The sequence below is a fragment of the Natator depressus genome, chromosome 8 (assembly GCF_965152275.1).
Source record: "Natator depressus isolate rNatDep1 chromosome 8, rNatDep2.hap1, whole genome shotgun sequence".
Taxonomy (NCBI): Eukaryota; Metazoa; Chordata; order Testudines; family Cheloniidae; genus Natator; species Natator depressus.
Window position 1 is genome coordinate 105,040,944 of NC_134241.1, and position 11,325 is coordinate 105,052,268.

The following is an 11,325-nucleotide window of genomic DNA, read 5'->3' on the forward strand; positions in this document are numbered from 1 at the left end:
CCAGAGCCCCCTTCCCCCGCAACACCCCTCCCCTTCCTCCCGCTGGGCCCCAGAGCCCCCCTCCCCCATGTCCCAATCCCAGACACCCCTCCCCCACCTTCCCCTTGGGTCGCGGAGCACCCTCAGCTGCACCACTGACCCCTTCCCAGCTATGCCACTAGGCTCCTCTGGACATGGGCCCCACCCCAACCCTTTCCCAGTCCCATGGCTCTTCCCCAACACCCCCTTCCCCCAGCTAGGCTGCACCACGGGCCCCCTCCCCAGCCCGGCTCCAGCGCCGGCCCCCTCAGCCCTGGCCAGGCTCCCTCTGGAGTCCCCCCACCCACCCCCCAGCCTTGTGGCTGGGAGCCGAGTGGCAGCGACCCCACCCATCCCTGCCACGGACCCCGCAGGGTGGGCTCCCAGCCTCTCCCTGAGCAGGGCCCCTGTGGGGCCTGGGATGCCCACACCAGCAGGGTGCTTAGGGGGCACCCCAGAGTCCCCCACGCCCCTGTGCCGTGCAGCTCCCGCCCTCAGCCTTGCTGGGAAGACCCTGAAACCCAGCCCCCGCCTGGGGTCCGAGCGGCTCCAGCATGGACAGCCCTGAGCCACCGGCAACAAAGCTACTTTTTGGTTCGACTCCCTCTGGCTTCTTCTTGCCAGGGCCCGCCCCCACCCCGGGCTGAGGAGCTGGGGGGCTCGGCTGGCTCACAGATCCTGGGGGCAGAAGATGGCCCTGCCCCACCGTCAGATTTGGAAGTTGCTAGGGTCCCCCAGCCCAGAGTGCAGCGAGGGGGGGGCTGCAGGGTTGGCCCCACCACCCTGGCTTTAACCAACACAAAGGGGGCCCAGGCCGGGGGGGGGGGGGTGAGAACAGACATAATTACTGTGCCCTGGTCCTAGCCTCTGTCCCCTTCCGCTGACTCCACATTACAGTCTCTGAATTTTTGAAACTTTATTAAATACAAAAGTCTGGTCGCTGGGACCAAAGGCTGCATTCGGGATACGCTCAAAACCGGTCAAACATTCAAACGGACAGAAGGCAGCGGTGCCCCTGGCCTGGGCGTGCTGCCCGCCGCCTTCCCTGCCCCCCAGCGTGCAGAGGGAACATCACCGCTGGGGGCGGGGGGCAGTCGCCCCACCCAGGCACTGGTTGCTTCTCTCTCATCGCTCCAGGGTAGGGCTGGGACCAGGCCATGACTCGGGGGCTCAGAATGGGGGGGGGGGAGCAGTGGTATGTGGGAGGGCTTGGGGGGCAGCAGTACAGGGGAGGGGGGGGTGGCAGGATGCTGTGCCCCCCACTTCCTGGCAGTCAAGGTGGTGCTGGTTCCTTGCCCCTGGCAGTGTTCTCGCACGCATCGGGCTTGGGGCCCAGCCGGGACAGGCAGCGAGGGAGGGGGCCATGTCTTGGGGTGGGGGGGGGGTGGACAGGTTAAACTATACATAGAGCTCCATGCTGGTGCAATGGCCCTGGGCTGGAGAGAGGGAGGGAACCCCCAGGCCTCTGCCCCACCACCAGCTCCTGCCCCCCAGGGCCGGCAGTGCCCATCCCCACCAAGGAGCCCTCCCCTTCCTAGGGCACCAGGCAAACTAGTTCTGGAGATCACGTCTGCCCCCTGCTGAGGGCCCGGCCCTAGAGAAGAGCTGGGCTGCAATGTTCTGTGTTGGAAAAGGGCCCTTGGGTGGGTGCAGCACAAGGCGCGGCTGGAGTCGGCGGGCGGGGGAGGCGCAGGGCTGCCTGGCAGGAAGCACCAGGGGACAGCGAGCGAGGGGCTAGCGAGCGAGGGGCTGGGTCCAGGCTTGCATTGCGCCCCCGCCCACAGCTGGGGATATCCACAGAGCCACCAACCTTCCTTCCAGAAGCAGCCATTTTGGGGTGACCCACCTCCCCAGGCTGCGAGACGCCTTCCCCCGCTAAGTGGAGCATCCGCACAGGGGGGTTGTAGGGAGTGAGCGGGGCAGACAAGGGCTCCCCCGCTTTGTGACACCCTCAGCGCAGCCCATCGGCAGGGCCAGGATGGGAATAGTCCCTTTGAAGCCTCTCAGGGATACAGTACACCCACACACACAGCCACAGCGTGCGGGAGGGGCCAGCCCATGAGCCCCTGGTATGGGGGAAACTGAGGCACAAAACTTGCCCAAGGTCTGCCCCTGGGGCAGAGCTGAGATTAGGACCCAGGTGTCCTGGCCTGGGCTCTAAGCACTAGCTGACACAGCTGAGGAAGACAGCGAGAGGGGCTGCGTCTGTGCTCAGAGCCCTGCGCCCTGCTGGGAGCAAGGCATCCGCAGGGCAGGGCAGGAGGGGGAGCAGGTGGCAGGGAACCTGAGAGGGCCAGGCGGAGGGCACTGGCCCCTCTCCCAGTCACACTGCCCCATAGGAGCCCTGCGAGCACCCACAGAAACGAGCCCTGGCCAGCTAGAGCTGAACACGCAGGGCACAGAGCCCCTTCTGCCGCCGGCCCAGACTGAGCCGGTTGGGGCAGCGATGGACCCTGCGGGTGACACGCCCGGCCAGGACCACAGCGCAGAGCATGCCCTGTCCCGAGGAAGCTGCAGACGGAGTTCAGTGCTTGGATCTCCTCGTCAAGGGCTGGGGTTTGTTAGCCAGAGCCTGAAGCTCTCACAAGCCCCTGGCTGGGGCCGTTTTGGATAGTGGGGGGCTGCTGCATTGTCCCCGGCCCGCGGGGCAGGGCTAACCACCGCGCTGTGAGGGGGGATTCTGAGGCGCAGCCACATCCAGAAGGCAGACAGCGTGGGCCGAACACGTCCTGGTTCGATCCGCACCCCTGGGCCAGGGCAAGGCGGCTCCGCATCCAGCCAGCCCAGGGCACAGAGCCTCCCCTGCCAGGGCACGGCCAGCTCCCGTGGGCTGGGGGAAGGTGCTAGCCCCGGGCTGGGCGTGGGGGCGGCTTGCCGATGTCCACCGTGATGTTCGTGTACATGGGCCGGCGCGTCACCTCCACGAGCTGGTACTGCAGGGAACTGATGCCGTCCCGTTTCATCGTCACCTTGGTGTTCTGGATCTTGGTGAACCTGCCAGAGGTGCAGAGAGGTGTGAGTGCACGCTGAGCTCTCCCCTGGCCAGCAGTAGCCCCAGAGGGCACAGCCCTGGGTGGCCCTTGGGGCTGTGGTCCCTGCCTGGCAATGCCAGCCCAGGGTGAGGAGCCCAGTGCTGCACAGCAGGGCTTCCCTCTCACCCAGCCAGAGAGCACCAGGTGTGCAAAGGAGCAGGTTCACCCGGGGGTGGGGGAAACTGAGGCACAGAGAAAGGGGCGGGGGCGCCTCTCCAAGGCCACACAGTGAGTCAGTGGCAGAGAAGGGAAGAGAACCCAGGCATCCTGGCTCCCAGCACCACACCCCAGCGTTTACTCCGCAGCTGTCCCCACCCTCTGCTGCCTGCTGAGGTGCCCATCTGGAGGCAGAGCCGGCTCCCCCGGCCCCTCTCCAGCAGCCTTAGCTGGGGGTGGGTTGGGGTCTGGGCCTGAATGACCCCATGGCCTGGAGAGGGCTCTTGGATGGTGTGGGGGGAGCTTTCCTAGGCAGGCTTCCCACAGGCAGTGCTAAGCCACGGAGCCAAGGCAACACATGGGGCGTTGGAGGCGGTGACCAGCTGGGGGGCGCGGGGCAGGCCGGGCCCGGGGTCTCACCTCTGTGGGTTGGGCTCGTTGTGTTTGTCGCGCTCATGTTTGATCATGCGGTACCTCCCGATGCGGGCGTCGGGGCGCGACACCTTCATGCCGTTCAGAGAGATCCTGGGGACAGAGTGAGCCAGGCTGGCAAGAGGGGCACACGGTTTGGGCCAGCTGGGATCTGGCCCCAGCCCCGGTGGGCCTGGCCCTCTGCCATCGCTACAAGCAGGAAAGGGATTGGACCCCTATGCCCCCCGAGTCTGTAGCGACTGGCCTGAGCCCCTCCACACCTCCACCGGGCCTGTGCCCCCCCCCACTGCCCGCTCCCACGGGGCCCAGCTGGCGCCAGGGCTCCTGCCGCTCTGAGCGTGACTGGGGAGCGGAGCAAGGGCAGGGCCAAGGCAGCGCAAGGCCAGATGCTACTGGCTGCTCAGGGAGACCGCCATGCCCACAGGCCCCACCTGCACCACCACTGGGACGCCAGCAGGGGGCAGTCACAACCAGGGCCCTGGAGCAGGACCGCACTGCTGAGCGGGGCGAGGGCAAGTCCATGGGCTTTGAAATACGTTTCTTTGTGATCATCCTGACCGACATGAACTATGAAATCAAGTCAAGCTGCGCGCCGCAGCCAACGCTCCCACCCCGCCCGCCCGCCCGCGCCGCAGCCAACGCTCCCACCCCGCCCCCCCGCCCCCAACGCTCCCCGCCCCCCCCGCCCGCCCGCGCCACAGCCAACGCTCCCCGCCCCCCCCGCCCGCCCGCGCCACAGCCAACGCTCCCCGCCCGCGCCGCAGCCAACGCTCCCACCCCGCCCCCAATGCTCCCCGCCCGCCCCCCAGCCCGCGCCCCCGCCCCGCCCGCCCCCCAGCCCACGCCGCAGCCAACGCTCCCCCCCCGCCCGCAGCCCGTGCCACAGCCAACGCTCCCCGCGACCCGTTAACATTTAAATAAATACTAAAAAGTGGCTGCGCACGGAGCCCTTCGCGCACTGGGGAGTTCAAGGCCCGGCTCCTTGCGTAATTTACACAAACGGGGAAACCTCTCAGCTTCCGAGGTCAGCTCCAGCTTCAGAACCGCGCCAGGAACTGCCTGAACTAGCCAGACCCAGGGCTTCCCCCTCCACGACGGAGACAACGCTGCCAGTCCCGCTCGGCCAGGTCAGCGCCATCCCTGCCAAAAAGCCATTGCCACTAGGCCTTTAGGTGCCAGGTTGTCTGGCAGGTGCATCGGACCCCTCCCTCCCTTTGGACTAGTTCATTCCAGATCGAGGAACCCACCAGGAGGTGAGGAAGCAGGTCAGCTGGTTTCCCCTTGCAAACCAGGTGGGAGAGGAGGAGAGCTGCCAACCCCCACACAAAGGCTGCGGCCAGATGGTCGAAGGTGGGCAGGCACCTAAAGAGGAAGCCAGAGGGCAAGGGGGGGATTTCAAGAGCTCCTGAGCTGGATTTTGTGGGAGTTGGGCACCTCACCTAACCCTGCTTCCAAAGTCCCACTAGCCACCTAGCTGCATCTTTAGGCTCCTAAATCCCTTTGGGGCCTGGGCCCTGGGAAGCATAAACAATCTCAACTCAGTAACTACAGCCCACCCGCCACTGCTTTAACACAGCCCCGTCAATACCAAACACAGTCTGAGGACTTCTTTCTTCTGGGGTCTCCAGCCACCAGGGTGGGTTTCAAGGGTTGGGTTTTGTGCATTTTAACTGACCTCCAATTTCCATCCAAATCCAGTTTGAGCCCAGCCAGGAGTAAAACATCACCACTGAGCAAACCAGAGCTGTGTCCCTCCCCATGTTGTAACCCAGGGCACGGGGACCAAGGGACACGTACATGCATGCTAAGCGAGGGAATTGCTAACAGCAGCCCCAAGCCAGCTGCAGACAGCAGCCCCGGGCTGAGCGGGAGGCTCTCTGGGGTTACAAAGCCACGTAGTTGGTGCTGGCCCCCCACCAATGGACAAAGAACTGAAATGGACCAATGCAAACCACGACTGAACCCGAGGATTTCAATCAAACCGCCCTGCTGCCGAGTGGCCTCCGGACGTGAGTCTGAGCCACCTGGAGCCAGCCACTGCAGGGAGCTGCTGGCCTAGGGAATGAGACTCACCCAGCCCCAACCGCTTCGCAAGCACTCCCTGATCCATCAGTGGCAGCTTCTCCGTCTCCCCAGGCCAGGCGCTGCCCTGCTCCATGCCCAGCCTGGTGCAACACACTGGCACAGCCCCTCTCCCCACGTGCCCCCATCCCAGCTGTGTCTTGGACCCAGTACCACGGTTGGCTTTGCCCCGTGGCAGCACTAAGCCACATCTCCACCTCGACGGCATCTACGTGGCCACTGAGGCGACAAGTCCCGCAAGAGCCGGGAAAGCGCCAGGGCAGCAAGAGCAGCTCGGGGGCAGATCCTGCACTGGGCCCACCACAGATGCCAACAGGGCATGCCCAGCTGGGCCCGACCAGCCCCTCCCAACGTAAGGCAGGGCACAGCAACGTGATGCAGCCATGCCGCACCACGGAGGGCATGTGAAGTGCCAGGCAGCTCAGCAGGGCTCGCCGGGCCGGGCACACTGGGCCGGCTCCTCTCCCTGGCAGTGGGACGGACGAGACTGCAGAGATGGCGCCTCCCCTCCGCCCCCCGGAGCTGGGCGCTCCACCCCGCTGCCTGGCACAGGTGCAGCACACAGGCCCTGCCGGGGGAGGTAGCAAGCAGCAAGCCGAATGGCGGGCAGGACCCAGGAGCCCTCGCCCTGCCCAGCCCGCTCCATGGGGCCCCAATCCAAAGCAGCTGCGTTCCTGACCAGACCTACACACGCCCCCAGCCAGCCCTGTCCATCCCGAGTCCGGCCACAGGGGGGCAGAGCGCCGCATGCCGGGGCCTGTGACATCCGTGGCTGGGGCTGCCTGGGAGCCGGACCGACGGGAGGTGCTTTGAGGGGCAGGTGTCTCTTTCAGGGCCTCACGGTTGTGCTCCGGGCCCTCCAGCCACAGTGGAGGGCTGGGCTCTGGGCTGGCACAGCGGCACTGAGGGGAGCTCACCAAGGGACCTGGCACGCAGCACCGGGGGGTCACCCACCGGTTAAAGATGTCGTCATCCTCGCCTCCCCAGCCCCAGTACTCATTGGGGAAGCCGTTGATCTTCAGGAACTGGGACCTGCTCAGGCCTGAGACGCCCCCGAAGTAGCCAGCGTACGGCAGCCTGCAGGGAAAAGCAGCAGCCGCGTCAGCGTGGGCAGGCCAAGGGAGAGCCGGGGGCAATGCTCTCTGCCCCCCGGGCGCCGACTGGGCTCTGCTCTGGCTCAGGAAGGGGGCCAGGCTCCCAAGGACCAAGAGCCTGCAAGGAAAGCTGCTGCCAGCCCACCAGCTCCCGTCGCCCGCTTCTCTGCCAAGTGGCACCCCTTGCCCCTCTGCGATGCCCAGCACGGCACCTCCGCCACCCACTCCCACCCCTCTGCCCCCAGGCTCCCCGCAGTCCCAGGGCACGCGCCGCCCCTCCCACTTAACCTCCCTCCCAGAGGGCCACCTCCTTGCCCGCCGAGCGGGGCCCTGCAGACGGGGCCAGGGCTGGCTCGCGCCACGGCTCCATCCGCGGCCCCCCCGGCACTCACCTGAAGCTGAACTTGTCCATGGCGATGGCGAAGTGCCGCGGCTGCTCGTAGCACCGGTACAAGTTGCGGTCGTCCATGGGGACCAGGTCCACGTCGCTGAAGACGAAGCAGTCGTAGTCGTCCTCGTCCTTCAGGGCCTCCAGGAAGCCCACGTTGAGCAGCTTGGCCCGGTTGAAGGTGTCCTCGCCGTACTGCGCAGGGGTGGGGGGACAAGCGTTAGGGGGGGCTACCAGGCCAGTGCCAGCCGCCTGCCCCCCCCGGCACTCCTGCCCTACGCACTCAGACGCGTCGCCCAGCTGTACGAACAGCCCCACCCCCCGGCCCCCGAGCACCCCACTGTGCTGCCCCATTCCGCACTGGGCTGTCCCGCCAGGGAGAGGCGCTCAGTGAGTAGTGATAGGAAAGGGCCCTCTGCCGCCGGCCCAGCCCACGGGCCCTGCCCAGTCACTTCTGGGCAGCAGCCTCGTGTCCCCGGCTCGCCCTGCTTGGCTGGAGCCACCGTAACCACGGGCACTGTCGGAGGGGCTGCGGGTCAGCATTGAGGGGCACCGGCGGGGCCGTGAGCAGAGCCAGGCCTCAAATCCGGCCGGCAGGTCTTGGCCAGCTGCCACAGGCAAACGGGTCCATTTAGCGCAGCTCGCCCCGGGGCACCCCTGGAACCCAGCCAGGGAGGGAGCCAAGCCAGCCGGGGCCGGAAGAGCAGCCACGCGGTCTGCCCTGGGCTCAGCCGGCAGGGTGCACGGAGCCAGCCCCGAATACGCCATGCACAGGCCAGACTGCAGGGCCCTCCTCGGGGGCCGAGTTCTGCCGGGGCTCAGCCTCCCGCTGGGAATGGGAGAACCCTGAGCTGGGCCCCTGAGATCTGGGGGAGGGGCTGTTGTCCTGCCCCCAGGCCCCCCCACCTGGTTGATGATGTAGATGCCGTAGGCAACCTTCTGCCGGCGCAGGATGGGGTGCAGGTAATGCAGCCAGTACCGCAGGTGGTGCTCCCGGTGGCGGAAGGGGATGAGGATGGCGACCTTCTGGCGGGGCTGGCAGTCTGGGGGCACGTACTTGCCACCCTCCCTCACGTCTGGGTTCTCCCGCTGCACCCGCTCCATGCTCATGGGGGAGCTGAACTCGATGAGAAGCCGGCCAACTGCAGGGAATTGGGGGAGCCGGTTACCAGGTGCCCCACGCGCAGCCCCTGGAGCAGCAGGCAGGGCTCACTGGCAAGAGGGGTGCTGTGACAGCTCTGCCAGTGCCCTCAGTCCTGACCCACAGCCCCCAGCAACCCCGCCCTGGGCTCCCCACCCGGGACTGGCAGTGCCCAAGGAATCGGGTGCAATCGCTTCTGACGGGGCAACGGTGAACCCACTGGCATCAGGAATGCAAAGCCCCCAGCCCCAATGCCCAGGTGAATCGGGTGTGCCCAGGGACCCCCCCAGGCCAGGCTCCCTCTCCCCCACCCTGGGGTGCAGGGCTGCTCCCATGTCAGTGCAGCAATGCCCCACCCCCCCACAAGCCCATTGGCAGCCCCGCTAATGAGCGGTCAGTGCCAAGGTGCTGGGAGAAGGGACCTGGCGTCAACACCTTTGCAGACCTGCCCCGACCCCGCCGTGCAGCGGGGCTGGAGGGAGGTAGCAGTACGGGCTGAGGAGACAGTCACCTGCCAGGACTCCGACCTCCGCAGTGCTCCCCATGTCCATGGCGATTTCACAGGGCAAGCCCCGAGGGGAGACGTGGGGCCAGTTGGAGCCTAGCCGGAAAATGCCCAGCCTGGCCACGCGCCAGCAGGGTTAGCCTCCAGCATGCGCCAGTGAGCCTGGCTGGTGCTCCCAGGGACTGCGCCCTGGCAGCTCAGCGAGCACTTGGCAATCAGCCCCACAACACACCTCAGGCTTGCAGCTGGCGGTGCCCCCACCCCGATGGGGCCTGTGGCAGGACGGGCACACCGGGCAGGGAGCTCAGCGCTGGGCACTGCAGGGGGGAGCCATGGTACAGGCAGGGCTCTGTACCCTAGCTGGCTTCAGGCCTGCTCCACTCGGCCCTGGCAGGCGACCTCCTGCCCAGCCCAGAGGCTGGTCTCATGGTGCCGACCCCGGCGCGGGGCATGGGAGAAATCTGACGTTCCCATGGGGCTGCGGCTGTGAGCCCCTGCTGGCTGGGGGCACGGCCAGGGACTGGGAATGGCTAGGAAGCCAGATCCCAGGCAGCCCCCAGGCCACCCCCGATGCTGTGCAGGGCAGTCACCCTGTCACGGAGTCCCCGGGCAATGCTCTGGAACTGCTCCCCATGAAGCCAGGCAGGACTCTGGGAAAGTCTCCTCTCTGGGAGCAGACTGTCTTTGGGACACACAGCTTCCACCTTCCTGGGTCTGACCTCAGAGCATTCAGCCTCCTCTGCCCCTCCGTGCGCTTCCCACAGCCAGTCCGCTCAGGCGGGGCTCCTGGGGAAGCCAGAGGGTCCTGCCCCCCAACTTCGCAGTCAGACGTGACTCTCAGACAGCCAGTAAAACAGAAGGCTTATTAGATGACAGGAACATGGCCTAACACAGAGCTTGTAGGTGCAGAGAACAGGACCCCTCAGCTGGGTCCATTTTGGGGGGCAGTGAGCCAGACAACCCTGTCTGCATTTCACTCCATGTCCCAGCCAGCCCCAAACTGAAACTCCCTCCAGCCCCTCCTCCTCTGGGCTTTGTCCCTTTCCCGGGCCAGGAGGTCACCTGATTCCTTTGTTCTCCAACCCTTTAGCTCTCACCTTGCAGGGGGGAAGGGCCCAGGCCATCAGGTGCCAGGAAACAGGGTGTCAGCCATTGTCTGTGTCCAGACCCCTGCACACACCTGCCCTCTCAGGCTCTGCAATGATCATACACCCTTATCCCACCACCTAGATACTTAAGAACTGCCAAGGGGAAACTGAGGCACCCCCACACTATTCAGAGGAAACATTAAGAACAGTCCCGTTTCGTCACACTCCCACCCTCACGGCCACAGGGCAGCGAAAGGAGGCAGCTGGCAGCTCTGGAAGAGTCAGTCTCAACCCCACAGGGCCAGGCTAGCATTGGCCACACATGGGCATGCCCAGCCGACCCAGCCCAGCCTTGCTCCTTCCAGCTCCCCGCCCTGCCCCACCCCAGCCAGCCCAGCCTCGCCCCATCCAGCTCCCCACCCTCCCCCAACCCAGCCCTGCCCTGGCCAGCCAGCCCAGCCTCGCCCCTTCCAGCTCCCCGCTCCGCCCTGCCCCGGCCAGCCACCCTCCCCGCCCCAGCCGGCTGCCCACCCTCCCCCAGCCCAGCCAGCTCCCTGGCCCCAGCGACTCACCTAAGCCAGGCGGCACCTCCTGGCAGGGCAGTAAGGGCTTCTCGGTGCCGGAGTGGTTGGCGCTGGGGGCTGGGTCAGCACCGGCCGGTCCACAGCTGGGGGCGGTGCCGTTGGGCCGGGAGGAGCTGGAGGAGGGCTGGGCCCGGGAGACGTTCCTGCCACTGAAGTGGCTGAAGAAGTCCAGGTGCTGGGCGTAGACGTCGAAGTAGAGAATCACGATGATGACGAAGTGCAGCAGGCATAGCAGCAACACGGCCTTGCAGATCCTCTCCAGGGTCACCCCCAGGAGCAGCCTGGTCATCTTCTGGGCACTGGCGGGCATGCATGTGCGCCAAGCTCCGGGGCGGCTCCCGCCAAGGCACCAGTCCTGCCCAGGGGACACCAACAGTCAGGACAAGGCCCCTGCGCCCCAGGGAGCCCCTTTACCCCACCCAGCCCAGGGAGAGGTCGGGTCCCCACGTGTCCTGTAACCCGGTGCCCCATCCAGACGCATCCAGCCAGCGTATGAGCGTACCCCAGCTCAGCCACTCCGATTCCAGCTGCTTGTTACTTCCCAGCCCCATGCTGGTCTCCCCCAGCGAAGCGACCCCAATGCCCTGCAGGCCCGCCCAAGCCGTCTGCCCCGACGTGCCCAGCCCTCTCCTGGGGCACAGAAAACTCTTAGGTTTGTTGCTCCTGCGCAGAGACAAAAGCCTGGCTCCCCAAGTTCCCGATCCCGCCCGTTCCCAGCCAGCCCCATGCCGGGAACCCGTTTATGAACACCGAGGATTTTAGGAGAATTCAAGTACCAGGGATAAAGACAAACCAGCTACAAGCA

General features: G+C 66.3%; 1 protein-coding gene across 1 annotated transcript; it reads right to left on the reverse strand.

Moving 5' to 3' along the window:
• Positions 1 to 1,244: 1,244 nt before the first annotated feature.
• Positions 1,245 to 10,875, reverse strand: B4GALT2 (beta-1,4-galactosyltransferase 2). The gene is made up of 6 exons (XM_074961903.1): positions 10,509 to 10,875; positions 8,109 to 8,344; positions 7,207 to 7,397; positions 6,675 to 6,797; positions 3,627 to 3,731; positions 1,245 to 3,012 (listed from the first exon to the last, which is right to left on the reverse strand). The coding sequence occupies exons 1-6, from the start codon at positions 10,828 to 10,830 to the stop codon at positions 2,862 to 2,864; spliced, it is 1,128 nt and encodes a 375-aa protein (XP_074818004.1). The 5' UTR covers positions 10,831 to 10,875; the 3' UTR covers positions 1,245 to 2,861.
• Between the last annotated feature and the right edge of the window lie 450 nt (positions 10,876 to 11,325).

What these genes read in the sequence shown, in the direction of transcription:
- B4GALT2 (XM_074961903.1), bottom strand. Translation starts at nt 10,830, where the DNA reads ATGCCCGCCAGTGCCCAGAAGATGACCAGGCTGCTCCTGGGGGTGACC. An exon ending in GGAGGTGCCGCCTGGCTTAG is followed by an intron (nt 8,345 to 10,508) that starts GTGAGTCGCTGG and finishes AATTCCCTGCAG; the next exon opens with TTGGCCGGCTTCTCATCGAG. An exon ending in GATGACGACATCTTTAACCG is followed by an intron (nt 3,732 to 6,674) that starts GTGGGTGACCCC and finishes CTCTGTCCCCAG; the next exon opens with GATCTCTCTGAACGGCATGA.